This window comes from Dama dama, chromosome 33, assembly GCF_033118175.1.
Source record: "Dama dama isolate Ldn47 chromosome 33, ASM3311817v1, whole genome shotgun sequence".
In the NCBI taxonomy this organism is placed as follows: domain Eukaryota; kingdom Metazoa; phylum Chordata; class Mammalia; order Artiodactyla; family Cervidae; genus Dama; species Dama dama.
This window is the reverse complement of record NC_083713.1, coordinates 72,399,621-72,417,819: the sequence shown is the minus strand read 5'-3', so window position 1 is coordinate 72,417,819 and position 18,199 is coordinate 72,399,621. Positions and strand designations below refer to the sequence as shown.

The 18,199-nt window shown below is 42.8% G+C and overlaps 1 protein-coding gene and 1 long non-coding RNA gene across 6 annotated transcripts in view; one reads left to right on the top strand and one right to left on the bottom strand.

Moving 5' to 3' along the window:
- Positions 1–5,713, top strand: part of LOC133050986 (uncharacterized) — a 35,341-nt gene extending 29,628 nt beyond the window's left edge. For 2 of the 3 annotated variants that reach the window (XR_009691750.1, XR_009691749.1), the window contains exon 3: positions 3,470–5,163. This is a non-coding gene — a long non-coding RNA (uncharacterized LOC133050986). The other variant, XR_009691748.1, reaches the window with a different exon arrangement.
- A 152-nt stretch (positions 5,714–5,865) lies between these two features.
- RALB (RAS like proto-oncogene B) overlaps positions 5,866–18,199 on the bottom strand; it is a 69,952-nt gene continuing 57,618 nt past the window's right edge. For all 3 annotated transcript variants that reach the window (XM_061135368.1, XM_061135366.1, XM_061135367.1), the window contains 3 exons: positions 15,079–15,287; positions 10,640–10,817; positions 5,866–7,442 (listed from right to left, as the gene is read on the bottom strand). In XM_061135368.1, coding sequence (XP_060991351.1) covers positions 7,323–7,442; positions 10,640–10,817; positions 15,079–15,287 — 507 coding nt within the window. In that variant the 3' untranslated portion in view covers positions 5,866–7,322. The remainder of the gene's footprint in view (positions 7,443–10,639; positions 10,818–15,078; positions 15,288–18,199) is intronic.

The window sequence follows — 18,199 nt, the reverse complement described above, 5'->3', positions numbered from 1 at the left end:
GCTGTCTAGTTTGGTCATAGTTTTTCTTCCAAGGATCAAGCGTCTTTTAATTTCATGGCTGCAGTCACCATCTGCAGTGATTTTGGAGCCCCCCAAAATAAAGTCTCTCACTGTTTTCATTGTTTCCCCATCTATTTGCCATGAAGTGATGGGACCAGATGCCATGATCTTAGTTTTCTAAATGTTGAGTTTTAAGTCAACTTTTTCTGTCTCCTCTTTCACTTTCATCAAGAGGCTCTTTATTTCTTCACTTTCTGCCATTATGGTGGTATCTGCATACCTGAGGTTATTGATATTTCTCCTGGAAATCTTGATCCAGCTTGTGCTTCATCCAGCCTGGCATTCTGCATGATGTACTCTGCATATAAGTTAAATAAGCAGGGTGACAATATACAGCCTTGATGTACTCCTTTCCCAGTTTGGAACCAGTCCATTGTTCCTTGTCCGGTTCTAACTGTTGCTTCTTGACCTGCATACAGATTTATCAGGAGGCAAGTCAGGTGGTCTGGTATTCCCATCTCTTTAAGAATTTTCCATAGTTTGTTGTGATCCACACAGAGGCTTTGGCATAGTCAATAAAGCAGAAGTAGGTGTTTTCCTGGAACTCCTGTGCTTTTTCAATGATCAAATGGGTGCTGGCAGTTTGATCTCTGGTTCCTTTAGTGTTTTCTAAATATAGCATCAATGACATTTTTACATCTTCTTTTACAGTCTGGATACCTTTTATTTGTTTTTTCTTTTCCTTGTCTGTGGCTAGAACTTCCAGTAATACATTGAAGAGATGTGATGAGAGTGGACATCCTTGTCATATTCCAGATTTTATTGGGAAGGCTTTTCACCATTGAGTATTATATTGACTGTAGGTTTGTCATAGCTGGCTTTTATTATGTTGAGATATATTCCCTCTATTCCCACTTGGGTTAGAGTTTTATCATGAATGGATGTTGAATTCTGTCCAGTGCTGCTTCTGCGTGTATTGAGTTGATTGTGTGGTTTTTGTCTTTTGTTGATGTGGTGTGATCTGCATATGTTAAACCATCCTTATGATCCTGAGATGAATCCTACTTGGTCATGGTGCATGGTCTTTTCAATGTATTGTTGAATTTGCTAACATTTTCTTAAGAATTTTTGCATCTATATAAATGAAAGATAACATATGGCCTGTAATTTTCTTTTTTTCTGGTATCTTTGGTTTGGGTATTGAGGGTGATGGTGGCTTCACAGAAGGTCTTTGAGAGTATTCCTTCCTCTTCAGAAGAGTTTGAGAAGGATCAGTATAAATTATTCTCTATATGTTTAGTAGAATTCACCTATGAAGCCATCTTGTCCTGGACTTTTGTTTGTAAGGAGTTGGTTTTATGTTGTCTTTTTTTTTTTTTTTAAGTAATTACAGATTCTATTTCACATCTAGTGATCAGTCTATTAAAACTATCTATTTCTTGATTTCAATTTAGGTGGGCTGTTTCTAGAAACTTGTCCATTTCTTCTAGGTTGTCAAATTTGTTGGCATCTAATTGTTCATATTATTCTCTTATTTTTTTGTATATTTACATTTTCAGTTGGTATTACTCATTTTTCATTTCTAATTTTGCTTACTTGGGTTCTCTCTCTTTTCTTCTTGGTGAACCTGGCCAGAGGTTTGCTATTTTGTTTACCCTATCAAAGAACCAGCTCTTGGTTGTTTTACTGAATTTTTTCTTTTGTTTGCAAAATCTCTATTCATTACCTCTCTGATCTTGGTTATTTCCTTCCTTCTGCTGACTTTAAGTTCTGTTTGTTCTCCTTTTTCTAATTCTTTTAGGTGGGAGGTAAGGTTGAGATTTTTCTTGTTTCTTAGAGAAGACTTATTTGGCTATAAACTTCCCTTTAAGAACTGCTTTTGTTGCATCCGATAGATTTTGCATGGTCTTCATTGTCTCAAGGTATTTTTAATTTCCTCTTTGATTTTCTCATCAACACACTGGTTTTCCTAGTAGCATGTTGTTTAGTCTTCTGTAGTCATTTATTCTCATTTCTTTTTCTGAGGTTGATTTATAGTTTCCCCATTGTGGTCAGAAAGTATACTTGAATTAATTTCCCTATTGTGCCCTAGTACGTAGTCAATTCTAGAGAATTTCCCATGTGCACCTGAAAAGTATATATTTTTCTTTTGGATGTAATGTCCTGAAAAATGTGAAAAATCTAACTGTTCTAGTGTATCATTTTGGATCTCTGTTACCTTATTGATATTGTGTCTAGAAGATCTCTCCACTGGTATGAGTGGGATGTACAAGTCTCCTGTTACTGTATTCCTGTCAGTTTCTTCCTTTATGTCTGTTATCATTTGTTTTATGTCTTTGGGTGCTCCTATATTGGGTGCGTATATATTGACACAGATAACATCCTCTTCTTGTATTGATCTTTTTTTCATTATATAGTTTCCTTTTTCATGGCATTTGTGTTGCCTGTCTTGTCTGATATGAGTGTGTGACCCTGCTTTCCTGTCCTCCCCTTTGCATGAGATGCCCTTTTCCGTCCCCTCACTTCAGTCTGTGTGTCTTTCGCCCTAAAGTCAGTCTCTTGCGGGCAGCATATTGGAGACTCTTGTTTTATTATCCAGTCTGCCACTGTGTGTCTTTTGATTGGTGCATTTAATCCATTGACATTTAAGGTAATTATTGATAAATACATTCTTTATTGCCATTTCACCCTTGTTTTCTGGTTGATTCTATATTTCTTCTTTGTTCCTTCTTTTTTCCTTTTGTGGTTTGATGTTATGTTTGTTTATGTTTGTGTTCTTCTTGGTGTTTATGAATCGATTATATGTTTTTCATTTGTGGTTATGCTGTCTTTCAAGCATCTTAACGCCTTCCTATTTCCGCTTGATTTCGATTGATAGTTGTATACACTAAAACATATTCTTTTTAAAAAATCTACAAATTTTCTTACTCTCCTCCTCCATATTTTGTGATTTGATGTCTTCCCTTACATCTTCATGTTTATCGTTTTACTATTCATTGTGCTTATCATTGCTTTGACTAGAATTCTGATTTTTTCCTTTTAATCTGTGTACTGGCTTATTTAAGTGATTTATTTTTCAATTGTGAGTTCCTCTTTCTTATAGCTTCTTGCATCTTTTCTATTTAAAAAGACCTTCCAATATTTCCTTTAGGAATATTTTAATATTGCTGTATTCTTTTTAGTCTTTGCCTTCTGAGAAGTTCTTTATCTCTTCTTCCAAATGATAAACTTGCTGGGTAGAGTATGCTAGGTTACACATTTTTCTGTTTCAAGATTTTGAATATATTTTGCAATTCCCTCTTTGCCTGCAACATTTCTGTAGAGAAATCAGCTGACAGCCTTATGGGCACTTCCTGGTAATTAACTGTTTGTTTTTCTTTTGCTGCCTTTAGAACCCATTTTAATTATAATCTGTCTTGGTGTAGGCATGTTTGGGTTCATCTTGTTTGGGGTCCTCTGTGCTTTGCAGGTTCAATCCCTGGGTTGGGAAGATGCCCTGGAGAAGAGAATGGCAATTCACTCCAGTGTTCTTGTCCGGAGAATTCCACTGATAGAGGAGCCTGGCAGACTACAGTCAGTGGGGTCACAAGAGTGGGACACAACTGAGTGAGTGAGCAGACAGACGGTGCTTTCTACACCTGGATGTCTGTGTCCTTCTTTAGGTTTGGGACGTCTTCAGCCATAATTTCTTTAAAAACATTTCTATCCCTTTTTTTTTCCCCTCCTTCTGGAATCCGTAATACACATATATTGGCACATAGGTCTCTCATTAATTTTTTTAAGATTTGGCTTTCTGTCTGCTGTTATTATTGGGCAATTTCCGTTATTCTATCTTCCAGATCACTTATTCCTTTTTCTGCATTATTCAATCCACTATTCATAGCCTTTAGCTCTGTTTGCATTTCCGTAAATTTCTAGTTTTTCTTGACTCCTCCTTGTAGTTTCTAGTTCTTTTTTTTTTTTTTTACAATAATTTGCATTTCTATTGATTACCTTTCTTAATCCCTTCAGTACTTTCATTACCTTTTTTTCGAATTGTGCAATAGACTGAAGAGATGTTTTATTGTTTTTTCAGGCGAGTTTTCTTGATCTCTTAACTAGGAGTGTTTCCTCTACTTCTCTATTTTACTTACATTTCTCTCACTCCATAAGTTTAGGAGAAGCAGTTACCCACCATGGTCTTGGAAGGGTGTTTATATGCAGGAGAGCGCCTGTGTAGCATGTGTGGGTTTAGTATTTTTGGCACCAGGACTGGTTTTAGTGCAAATGCCTGCCGCCTCTGGTTAGCAGGGCCTTCTCTTTGCTCTGTGGTTGTTGTAGCCCTGTCGGTGCCAGGATCTGCTTATACCCTCCAGTTGTTGGAACAGAAGCCCCCAGACTGGCGTCTGAGCTGCGCTGGGAGGCAGGTGGGGCTGGAGGACCCCCCGGGCGAGGAGCCACCGAGTATTCCCCGGCTGGAGCTGCTCACCTGTGCGTGCGCTGTGTGTGTCGCCTGTCACGTGCCGTGTGGGCTCGCACGGTGCCCTGTGGCTGGTGCTGTTCTGGGTACCACCTCAGCTCTGGGTACTTTTCCTCTGTTAATGCTTATCCGTGGTTAAGCTTCAGTAGTATTATAATACCGCGTTTAGACCAATAGAGGTGAATTTTATATATCAATGTAAATTTACATATCCTTTTCACTTAATCTAAAGCATCCTTTCCCCGCCATGTATTCATGTCATTGAAATCAGGATGGATTCACACAATTGGCAGGCTTTTTCTTAGTGGTACATAGATTATGGTGATGTCTTAAAATCAGTGGGGTATGGTATCTGATGAACTAGGGCACTTGTGGGAAATTGATATGTGTGGGTATTTTTCCTCTACATCACTTTATGGAACTATAGCCTGTTACACCTTTTTCTGCTACTCTGCCACTCACCCCACTGTGGCCATCTGCTGGTCTTTGGGGCCTCTTCCTGGGCACCTTATGACCTCTGGACCAGCTGCACCCGAGCCTCAGAGCTTAAGGGGGGCTCACTTGGGTCTCCTAATGAATGCAGCGACATTGCACAAACTTGTTGACCATCCCAACTGAAATCAGCTCTATGGCCCAGAAACATTTCCTTTTACCCAGTTTTATGGTCATCAGAGCTATGATAGTTTCATTTGTCTCTTTCCTCACTAAAGCATCAGCTCCAGGAGAATCAAGCTCTGGCCTATCTCATTCAATACAGCATCTCAGCACCTGGGACAGAGCCTGACACCAAGTAGGTACTCAGATACGTCTGGAAAGAAGATTTCAGAAAAATGACGTTAGGCTACGGATACAGTATCTAGTGATTTAGCAAGGTACTATGTTTCAAATTTATAAATAACATTACTTATTTTTCTATGAGAATCTCATCTATATAAATTATTGTGTTGGGAAGATCCATTTCTGATTGCTGTTCCATTAAACATAATTTCAGAAATGTACTATTGGCATACACCTAGAATAATTTCCATAGGATGCAACAGTTCATACCACACTTAATTAATTTGTACATGTTCCAAATCTTCCTACTCTTGACTGGAACTGATGTCAAAAGGTGACAAACTATGATGAAAAGAAAAAGACAGTTTCAAAAAAATTCAACAATGTGATTTACCTTCAACTTTTTTAAATTTTAGGAAGAGTCTTCTCTCCCAAAGGAAAGATTTAGTTAAAATTACTGTTTATATCAAAAAACTTATTTCCCACAGCACAATTCAAAAAAATAATTGAAATAAAGTTTGTAGAACATCTAATAAGAACAATAATGGATAATTTATGGTCAATTTCTTTAATTCTTATATTTTACATGTATGACAAAAGGATAAACTAAAAAGACTGCAATTCTGAAAAACTCTGAATTTCTGCTTTTATTGAAAAAAAGCCCATGATTCTTTGGGAGGTCATAACAAGGTTGTTTTCCAGTCAGATCATAATTTCTACAATTTCTGTAATAACCATAAATTCCAAAGGTTCCCATTCTCCCCACCCCAATTCACTTTTGGCACCTATGTGAAATGTCACTTCTGAAAAATGGGGAAAAATATGCTGAGTACTAGGTTTTTATCATAGTCATCTTTTCTTGATAAAAAACTCTCTGCTGAATTTAGAATATTGATACAAAAAAGACGAATGCTATGTCATCCATAAAAATCTTTTTTTTTTAACTAGATGGTTGTCTCAGAAACAAATTTATATGAGATACAGCAACCAGCTCTCAGATGTGAAGGGGCACTGGCTTTTCTTATCCTGCTCCACTTCTTCTGATTTTAAATTCAGCATTTACTGAGCAACTGTATGAGAGGTAGCCAGGTGTGTGGCACAGCTCTGGCTTCAGGAGTTCAGAACACAGTTTTAACTCATCACGTACTTCAGAAGAACTGAGGATACACTGAAAGAAAACAACAGAAAAGGGCCTCTCAGCCCCTGCATCAAGGGGACGGTCAGGATGGAGTGTGCTGGTTACGGGTAGAGGAGCAGGGGCAGGCCCTCACAACTGGCAACGAGAAGAGGGTTTGGCCAAGGGATTTTTTAAAAATTCTTATTAGAAAAGTATCATTTATAAAGTATATTGATCTTGTATTTTTATTTATTATAAAGTACACTGATCTTGAATCTCCCTTTGTTAAAAAGAAGCTCCTTCACAAAAATCAGGATGCTGCAGAAGAGGAACCAGCACAGACTGACTGGCTGATGGTTAACTCTGAAGAATGCGACTTTCACATTGAGAAGGATTTCTGAGCTTGGTATTGACCTGCTAGGCCCAACTCAAAAAAAAATTTTTTTTTTTAGCTCTGCTTCCAGTTCACAGGGTATGGCCAAAAGGCTTCTCCAAAGAGTCTGAATTTTCCAGCATCATTAGAACCTAACGGGTGTTTCTGAGAACTGCTGTGGAGCTGACAAGAGTAGGGGGAGTCTCACCCCACTCCTTGCCTCTCAAGAGCCAATAAAATAAGACATTTTTATTTCAAAGCAGGAGATACTAATGTTATCAAACTCGGGGAAAAAAGAAGAAACAAGGACAGTCTTTTTGACTACACTTGGCTAACCCCTGCACTACATTCATGGTTAACTTTAGGGAGGAAAAGCTCAATCTCTGCAACCTCCTGTCAAAGGAGCCGTCCCACGGCAGGGTCAAGGGCTTATTTCTTCTGCCAGCCAGTGATTCACAGATATTTTTCCCCATTTACAGAAGTGTGTGAAGAGGTTGGGGAGCGCAGGAACAGGCTGAGAGGTCAACGGAAGTCTTGTCTCAAGGAACCTGCCCTCGGTCCTTAGTGGCGACCCACTTGGCCCAGCACCTGGGCCTTCACAGTAAGCAACATCTTTCTTTAAAACTTTTCTTGTTCTTGCTGCTTTTCTTGCCATTCTTATCTTTGTTTTCTGACATCTTCTTTGTCCTGATCTCTCTCATGAGGTCAAAGAACACCTGGGGTGGGGAGGAAAAAGCCATTTCATGATGTAATGAGGCAGTATGACCAAGCAGGATATGTGGTTACATTTTAAAGCATCAAGCCAAATGTATTCTTAGAAACCACGCGCCATCAAAAACAAAAGGTTTAAAGCAAAGGAGAACAATTAACATTAAAAGCATTTTCTGGTTCTACAAAGGAGATCTCTCTGCTCACATCATACGACGGGTCAAGCTAAGGACAGAAGCGTCACGCTGTTCTTGCATCCAGTGGCTTATTGCAGAATGATAAAAGCTGTTCTCGGGATAAGTATGATGAGGGGTAAAACATCACCGGACAGAGCCACAGCAGTCTGTGAAACTTACAGACACTGGGAGTGACAACAGTCATCGAACTTCCCGGCACCTCCCAAGCACCAGGAGACGGAAGGAGGGTGCTAGTACCCACTCCAGAACAATGAACCCTAAAGGCAGGAACCTCATCACGAGCCCCGAGCAGCAGACTTGCACTCGCAGGGGTCGGGGAGAAGCAGAAAGAGCAGCCTGTCTCCTCCTCCCCACACCTGCGCCCCCACTCCCCGATGTCAGCTGAAGGGGCTTCATCAGGAGCTGATGAGACTGTTGTGAATGCTAGTGTGTTACTTAGATACGGATTGTCACTCATCACAAGGTTTTTGCCCTCTGCTCCCAGCAGCCATGCCCGGGTACTGACTATACACCTCCTACAAAGAATGGTTCATGACTTCTCATGGAGAAGATGGCAAGTGTGAGACTGAGTGTAGGCATTCACCTTTGGACACTTGCACAGAACAGGCTCCTGTTACTTTCCTAGGGAAAGTGATACCAAGCTTTCTGAGTGAGGGCTCCACAAGCACTCACCACCAGCTCAGGGTGCAGTGAAGGATCCCCCAAACTGGATCAGGCTAACCTAATGTCCCTTCCTTCCCTTCAGTCTCTCAGGAAAGCCCACCCCCTGCTCCGCCCAATTGTGGCTGAAGTGTCAGTTGCTCAGGCTTGTCTGACTCTGTAACCCCATGGACTGCAGCCTGCCAGGCTCCTCTGTCCATGGGAATCTTCCCAACTCAGGGGTCAAACCCAGGTCTCCTGCACTGCAGGTGGATTCTTTACCGGGGAAGCCCAACAGTGACTGAGAACAGCTTCAAATATTGCTGGTTTTTCTAACAGCAAAAGGCAGAAGGGGGAAGGGTGCATGTCCAACATCCAATGGTGACCAAGCTGTTCAGCGGCCAGTCTAGGCAACAATCCCCTTTCCTGTGAACTGCTGACAAGTATGTACAATGCTGCCTGTCGGTCATCAGTTTCTGCCGGTTCCTGTTTGGCAGGTCCAGCAGGTCGGGGCAGGAAGGGGAGATGAAAAGCCGCTCTGTGACAGCCCCTGCTCCCCACGTCCACAGTTCTATGCCCGGCAAGTCATCCTGATATTTTAAAAATGAAGTATGTGACCGGATTTCCTGTGTGTGATAATTCTATGGCTAGAAAACTATTTGATAAAAATGGAAAGATTTGGAAACACACAAGAAGCAACCTAAGAGCTAACAGAGAAAAAGGAGCTGCCGAAGGAACCTGCTTCACACTCCAGACACAATGAAACAGATTTATGTTGTTGGAGAGGCTTCCAGAGTGAACCCCTCCTGACACCAACATCCTAAACCTTCCAGCATCACTGGCTACAGTAGCACTTGGTATCAGATTTCTTGCTCTTTGGGAGCAAGTGAGAAAGGAGCAAGGGAGAAGTGAGAAAGGAGTGGGGGGATTCATGCCATGCAGATGGAGCAGACGTGTCCACCACTTGGCTGCAAAGTGCTATGTGTGGGTTTTACGGGAGCCAGGTCATGACATCAGAGCTAAGGAACACAGTGACGGCAGAGGGAGTTTCAGCTTCAGAAGCTCTGGGGTAACCACTGTGAACTTTAAAAAAAAAAAAAAAAACACATTATTGACAAACAGATCTTTGTAGACACTAACGCCTGTTGCTGTAATATGTCTGTAGTCAATAATGTGTTAAAGGGCTTCCCTTGTGGCTCAGTAGTAAAGAATCTACCCCCCAGTGCAGGAGACATGGCTTCGATCCCTGACCCGGGAAGATCCCATATGCCAAAGAGCAACTGAGCCTGTGCCCTATAGCCTGGGAACCGCAACTATTGAGCCCACACACCCTAGAGCCCATGCACTGCAATGAAGAGTAGCCCCCACTCCTCGCGTCTAGAGAAAAGCCCACACAGCACTGAAGACCCAGCATGGCCAAAAAATATACAATTAATATATTTAAAAGGCCTTGCATCGCTGGAAGGTGGGTTTTCAATTGTTGGTATTTAACACTGTCAAGGTCATCCTTTCCTTAGCTACAGGTGTTTGAATGAGAAAGTATTCTGGGGCTGAGGAAGAGAGAAGAGCTCCCTAGAGAGCCAATTCCTGGGAGAAACTACGATGTAGGGACTAAGTTATAAAGACAGGACTCCTGGGCTCTGCAGGGGGACAGGAAGGTGAAAAGAACAAATCTGCCCAATTCATGAAAGTGAAAAGTTAAAGTCACTCAATCACGTCCGACTCTTTGCAACCCCATGGACTATACAGTCCATGGGATTCTCCAGGCCAGAATACTGGAGTGGGTAGCCTTTCCCTCCTCCAAGGGATCTTCCCAACCCAGGGATCCTGCATTGCAGGCGGATTCTTTATCTATCAGCTGAGCCACAAGGGAAGCCCAAGAATACTGGAGTGGGTAGCCTGTCCCTTCTCCAGCAGATCTTCCCGGCCCAGGAATTGAACTGAGGTCTCCTGTATTGCAGGTGGATTCTTTACCAACTGAGCTCTCAGGGAAGCCCACCCTATCCGGCAATGACAGCAAAACCAAGAGGCCAGCTGACCAGCCGGCCCTGCCCCAGAGGATACAGGCCACAGAGTCTGCAAGGACAGAGCTGCCACAGTCACGGCCTCGCCCGCTGGGCTTCCATCTGGCCACAGGCATGCACCTGAAAAAGGCTCGGGGTGTGGAGTCTGGGGTCGGACCATCCCTGTGCTTCTCGTCGTGATGCGAGGACCCGTTCCCCTCGCTGTAAAGAGTCATGTCTGACTCTCTGTGATCCCATGGACGGTTGCTCTCCAGGCTCCTCTGTCCATGGGATTCACCCCGCCACCCCGGCCTCCCCAGAACAGCTCCCCCAGGAGCAGCAGGTGGCAGGCGGAGGCCGACCCACCTTGTCCACGTTGGCCCGTGTCTTGGCCGAGGTCTCCACGTACTGCACGCCCCACTCCTCGGCCTTGGCCCTGGCCTCCTCCACTAGCACCTGCCTCCGCTCCTCCAGGTCAGACTTGTTCCCCACGACGAGCAGTGGGATTTTATCTTCTTCAGCTTTAACGCGGAGGATCTGTTCCCTGTGGTGGTGGATCAAGAAGAAAGCAGCTAAGAAGGCTGGATTAGGAGCCCAGTTCTGCCAACCCATGCGAGACGGCGGGCATGGCTGAGGGAGCTGCCGCTGACAGCCCATCCTGAGGAAGCACCCCTCCACCCTGCGCTTAACCGGAGTTCCTCAAGTCTGGTTTCAGTTCGCTGCACTAGTTACTCGGGCTGCTCATGACAAATGCAGGTTCCTGGGCCAGGAAGTACGTATCTGGGTAGGAGCCCAGGATTTTGCACTTCAACAGCATCCCCAATTTATGCTTCTGCAAAAATGAAACAAAAAAAGGGAAAACTTGGGACCCTCCGGGATAGAAATCAGATAAAAGAAATAACTTCATATACAAAATGCTTAATAATCACGTTGGGAGAAAAAAAGTAAGTTCTTTGTAAGAATATAGAAAGTTCAAGTGGTAAGCTGTAAAGAGTCATGTCTGACTCTCTGTGATCCCATGGACAGTTGCTCTCCAGGCTCCTCCGTCCGAGGGATTCTCCAGGCAAGAATACTGCAGTGGATAGCTATTTCCTTCTCCAGGGGATCTTCCCAACCCAGGGATCGAACCTGGGTCTCCTGCATTGCAGGCAGATTCTTTACTGTCTGAGCCACAGGAATATAGAAGGGAACAATCTATTAACAGACCATGCAATCAGTGTAGCAAGTTACAACTGGTCATTCTTTTTACCTCAGTGAAATAGAATATTACAGAAAAGCAAAGAAATAGCAGAGAGATGCTCGAGTAGTAACAGTAAGCATGGATGTAAAACTCTTGCTTCAACTAGAATCTGCATGTGTGGGCCCCCTGCCCTTCTCCCCCTAGTTCTGTGAGGCAGGAACCCCACTTCAATGTGCATAATTTTTCTACTTACAAAGTGGTAGGAGAAAATGAAATACTCCAAGGCTATGGAAAAGTACTTCAAAAACATCTTCTCTAAAGTAACTGTTACCTGTAGCACATCACACTTGACTTCTACTAAAAATAATCAGCTTTCTAAAATTATTTTTTGAAAAACCACATATTTAAAAAAAGTAAATATTCCACTTCCATTATTTTGATCCAGGGGGAACATGTCTACTTCTACAAGAGACCCCTTCAAAAACATTTTGTGGAGATCTGTATTGATTTTTATATAATATAGGGTGACATTTCATAATAATAAAAATACTTAAAATTTTTTTCATACTGTCACTTTAAGTACCAGATATCAAATTATTTTGTTGAAGCACAGTTGATTTACAATGTTGTCTTACTTTTAGTTGTATGGCCAAGTGATTCAGCTGGATACATAATTCCTTTTCATATTCTTTTCCCTTACAGGTTATTACAAAATGTTAAATATAGTTCCCTGTGCTATGCAGTAGGTCCTTATTGTTTAATTTATATACAGTAGTGTGGATTCCAAACTCCTAATATATATATCCTTCCCTTTAAGAAAAATGAAAAAAAAAAACAAAAAACAAGGAGATGCTTGAAAGTTGCCTCTAAGTAGTTTTGCCACATCCTGCATCTCACAGGCGTCAAAGCGCATGCTGTGTTTAGAAGTTATGTGGTCAGTATAGGTGATGAACAATAAAACTGCCTGCCTTCTGGCTCACTAGGCTTACAGAGGCGTGACTGATTACCTCATTGATAAACATATGAACATATGGATCGAAAAACAGGAGCACCGAGTTCTGATGTAACAAAACGACTTCTCTAGTTTATGGATTACGTCCAGGCAAAGTTTCAAGGAAAAGATGGTATATTGATGTTTTATTTATGTTGGGGCCTTTCCATTTGGAAGAGAAATGCAGAAGTGCTGTTTTTAAACCGCTAACAGACGTGAAGCACCTGAGTTTAACCATAAGGGCTCAGATAGCCCACATGCGTCCTGTGCACCGTGGGAACCTGGGCAGCTCTAGGGCTTTTCTTTAACTGCCCAGAGTTCAAGCCGCAAGCGCTAACTTCCCCTTCCTTTTCTTTAAGGTTAGGACTTCTCCTTTCCCTTCTTTCCAAACAAAGCCCTTCTCCCAGGAGGAGGCGCCCGTGGTGGCCGAGGGACAGACATGGAGGCCCCGTTACTCTCGGAGGTGACGTCCACCATCAGCACATCCTCTCTCGGGGAGTCTCGGGGCCGATGGGACAGACATGGAGGCCCCGTTACTCTCGGAGGTGACGTCCACCATCAGCACATCCTCTCTCGGGGAGTCTCGGGGCCGATGGGACAGACATGGAGGCCCCGTTACTCTCGGAGGTGACGTCCACCATCAGCACATCCTCTCTCGGGGAGTCTCGGGGCCGATGGGACAGACATGGAGGCCCCGTTACTCTCGGAGGTGACGTCCACCATCAGCACATCCTCTCTCGGGGAGTCTCGGGGCCGATGGGACAGACATGGAGGCCCTGTTACTCCCGGAGGTGACGTCCACCATCAGCACATCCTCTCTCGGGGAGTCTCGGGGCCGATGGGACAGACATGGAGGCCCCGTTACTCTCAGAGGTGACGTCCACCGTCAGCACATCCTCTCTCGGGGAGTCTCGGGGCCGATGGGACAGACATGGAGGCCCCGTTACTCTCGGAGGTGACGTCCACCGTCAGCACATCCTCTCTCGGGGAGTCTCGGGGCCGATGGGACAGACATGGAGGCCCCGTTACTCTCGGAGGTGACGTCCACCGTCAGCACATCCTCTCTCGGGGAGCCTCGGGGCCGATGGGACAGACATGGAGGCCCCGTTACTCTCGGAGGTGACGTCCACCGTCAGCACATCCTCTTTCGGGGAGTCTCGGGGCCGATGGGACAGCAAAGACTCAAGATGGGGCAAGAGACAAGGTGGCGTGTGCGCTGCCCCGTTCTGCCTCAGAAGACATCTCAGCAGGACTGTGCGGATGCAGGCCTAGTTGTGAACATGCGGGCTATTGACGGAAACCTCTGGCTATGTCAGAAAGAGCTCCAAATTAACAGGATTTCTCCCAGGGAATCCTAGCCATTTAACTGCTCATAACACACACACCCTAGTTGCTGAGAACTGTTGATATTCACCCTCGGGAGACTTGAGACCAAAAAGATAAGTGAGGCGCTACCTGCCTCCATTCCCCTTGCTCCGCCAGGGTCCCCAAGGCCTCCCTCCCAGCTCACTGACACTCCTTTCACACCTTGAGGGGATTTTTAGCTTCCTCAGTTTCATCTTTGGCTGATGGCCTTCATTTCTGAACAGAACTTGCTAAAGAGTGAAAAAAAAAAAAAAAGAAAAGAATCACTGTTTTCTTTTTCCCCTCTAGATTTGGTTCTTAGAATAAAGTCACCTGAGAAGCCCCTGGCCATCCAGTGGTTAGGCCTTGGCACTCTCATTGCCAAGGGCTGCATGTTCAGTCCCTGGCCAGGGAACTAAGATATCCTGCAAGCCATGTCTGGCAACCAAAACAATAAAAAGTCACCTGGACAGGTCTGCTTCCAAGGAGGGGGATGAAGAACCACAGGTGTGTAAAAGATGGCAAGGGGATGAGGCAGAGAGAGATCTTCCCTGCTAGAATCCCCAGAGCACTGAGCCCGCACACTCACTATTTCTTTATAACAATGAATTTCATGATTTCAGATAAGTGATGGCAGTGAACTCACCACGTGCCACCCCACAGTGACGGTTCTACTTGGGAAATTCAGCCTAACAGCACTTCACTTCATCAGGACAAGGAACAGAGCGCCAAGTACACTGGCCCTGGGTCACAAGGCTGACAGGGCGGGGACCCAGACCTGGATCCGTGTGACCTAAAGCCGGTGCTTCCCACCCCATGGGTCCCGTGTCCCCAGGGGAGCGGCACACAGTCACTCCGACCCTGGCGTCCATCTCCTGACATCGGAGGTCTCAGAAACCCAGAGCAGAACTGTTCACTTTCTAGCAAAATTATGAAAAGAGGTAAAGATCGGTAACTCTTACCAACCCCTGCCTCTCAGGATTTATATGAAAACAAAATAACGGGTTCCTGACTGTATGGAATGGCTTTGTCCTCTTTAGGAACAACAGATTCTTCAAAAAGATCATTTATATTTGGAAATTATAAACCAAGGAAGCCCAAAGAGAGTATAACAAACGATGAGCTATAATGTGCCAAGATCCATGAAGCCCCAGAAAGCTCTTTAGATGGATTTCCTCCTGATAAGAAGGCTCAACTTTGAAGGTGGATGCTTAACCCCAAACTCCTTCCAAGGCTGAGACACGACGGAAGGCACAGGGCCTGCTGGAGGCTATTTCTCGTCAAACGCACCTGAATTCGGCAGTTGCTGTGAACGACTCATGCTCGGTGATGGAGAACACGAGCAGGAAGCCCTCCCCACTCCGGAAGTAGTTGTCACGGATGGCTGCATAGTCCTCCTGTCCCGCCGTGTCCAGGATGTCTATCTGCACTTCTTCCCCATCAAGGACAACTTTCTTCCTGTAACTGTCAGCCTTGGTAGGTTCGTAGTCCTCCACGAACTGAGCAAACAGACAACACGATCAGTAATTAACAAAGTTCTAAGAGAGAAGAAAAGCTGCCAAAAAAAATAAATTTCAATATATGGGCACTTTGCTTATTATCAACTGAGTACTGAGTGTAGGTAATTATCACACCATGTGTAAGGTGCTATAAAGTAAAGATAATCCCTTACGGAGTATTTCTGTTCTTTGCTCCTTTCAATTCATTTTAAAATTTTGCTTAAAAACAGTAAGCAGATATTCCCATTTTACAAATGAGGACACCAAGCAGAGAGCAGAATGCTTGGCAATATTCTTGTCAGTATACAATTATAATTAAACACTGGTGAGGGTAAGAAATGGGAGCTCTTATTTATAATCAGCAGAATTATAAAACTCATCTGAAAAGTAATTGGCACTAAGAGGCTTAAATAACTTACAACAAGATAAACTCCAAATGGGTCAAGATTAAATGTTAACAACAAAACACTCAAGAGCTAGAGGAAAACATGGGTGAAATCCCTTTATTACCTTGAAGTGGGGAAGGCCTTTTTAACTATGACTCAACATCCAGAAGCCATGTAAGAAAAAATTGATAAATTAGACTACATAAAAAATTGGAAAACTTCTGTATGGCACAACATACTATAAACAAAGACAAATGACAAACAGGGGGAAAGTGTTTAAAGCCATGTCACAAAGAGTTACATATTAACTAGAAACAGGGAGAGACAAAAGACCGAGCTGATGGGGGAAAGTGGCGACAGACAAATACTACACAGAAATAAATATATATGATGCTAAACACAGGAAAAGATGTTCATACCCGCTAATAAAATAAAAATGGTAACTACATAGAGATACCATTTTTCACCTACCAGACTGGCAAAAAATCCCCAAGTCTGACAACATACTCTGGGGAAAAGGCCTTCTTGCACACTGCTAGTGGGAGGAGACAACAACATGGTCTGTATGGAAACAAATACGGCAACACCTAATCAAGCTAGAGAAGGTCTGTCCTCCTTCTAGAAATCTAATTTACAGACACACCTGCACAGGAACACGCAAGGTTATTCACTGTGGTACCATACGTAACAACAAAAGGTTAAGAACCACCCCACTGCCCAGGCCAGGGGTCTACATAATGGAATACTATGCGGCTATCTAAAAAGAGAGAAGAAACACCCTGGGAGGACAAAGCAAATAAAAGCTGTTAAACAGGAAAACTGAAACAAAGGAATGTAAATAAATATTAAATTGGTAATGTAGCCCAGCAGAGAAAGAAATTAATTCAAGAGACTTTCAAACAGAATATCTGGATAGAATACATCCCACTCAAAGACACTAAAAACAAAAAAATTTCAAAGAAATGTTAAACTTCCCTCAGTGGTTATATTATTTAGTAATAATGATACAGAGTTATTTTCTTTATATTGCATCATTCGTGAAATAAGTATTTTAATGTTATAAGTCCAGCTATTCAGGGGATAATTTTAATGACAGCAACGCACTATTAAAACTGACTTCATGCTGGCATAACTGGACATCCACGTGTGAAAAGATGAACTTGGACCCTTACTTCACGTCACATACAAAAATTAACTTAAAATGGAGCAGAGACTTAATGCAAGGGCTGAAACTATAAACTCTCAGAAGAAAACATAAGGTGAAAATCTTCATAACCTTGAATTTAGCAATGCCTTCTTAGATATGACACCAAAAGCACAAGCAGCAAAAGGGAAAATAGATAAATTGGGCTTTATCAAAATTTTTAAATTTTGTGCTTTGAAAGACACCAACAAAGTCAAAATACAACCCACAGAATGGCAGAAAATATCTGTAAAAGACTGTACCTAATAAGGAACTAGTATCCAGAATATATAAATAACTCTTAAAACTCAATAAGAAAACAATTTTGAAGTTAAATACTGATTTTAAAATGGGCAAAGGAAGAAAAAACCAAATGAAATGAAAAAAAAAAAAAAAAAGAGAGAGACAAAGGATCTGAACAGACATTATCCAAAAAAGATATACAAATGGCCAAAAAGCACATGAAAAGATGCTCAACCTGACTAGTCATTAGGAAAATGCAAATTAAAACCATGAGCTACTACTTCATACCCACTAAGATGCTACAAATAAAAGATGGACAATAACAAGCACTGGTGAGAACATGGAGAAATTATAACCCTCATAAATTGTAAAATGGTGTGGCTGCCATAGAGAACAGTTTTGCAGTTCCCAAAAAGGTAAACAGAGTTACCATATAATCCAGCAAATTTCACACCAAGGTACACAACCAAGAGAATGTGAGGGGTCTACACAAAAACCTGTAGGTTAATATTCACAGCAGCATTACCCATAATAGCCAAAGGCAGAAATAACCAAATATCAACTGACAAATGAATATACAAAATATGGCATATCCAGACAATGGAATATTATTCAGTCGTAAAAAGTAAGGAAATGCCGATTCATGCTGCAACCTGGATGAACCCTGACAAATTTTGGTAGGTAAAAGAAGTCAGATACAAAAGATCATATATGAATCGATTTACATGAAACGTGTAGAACAGACAAGTCTGTGGAGACAGAAAGCAGATTCCTGGTGGCCGGGGCTGGGGGAGGGGGTGGAGAGTGACTGCCACTCGGAATGACGTTTCTTTTGGGGGAATGGGAACTTTCTGGAATTACATAAGTGGTGATGGTTGCACAGTTTTGTAAATATATTAAAAAAAAAACACTGAATTGTACACATAAAAGGGTCAATTTATGGTATGTGAATTATACTGCAATTTTTTTTTAAAGAAATGAAGCACTGATACAGCTGTAACACTGGATGGACTTTCGAAACGTGACGCTCGGTCACATACTAATTCCACGCATGTAGAAGGTCCTCAACAGCACAGCCACAGAAACAGAAAGCAGCCGCC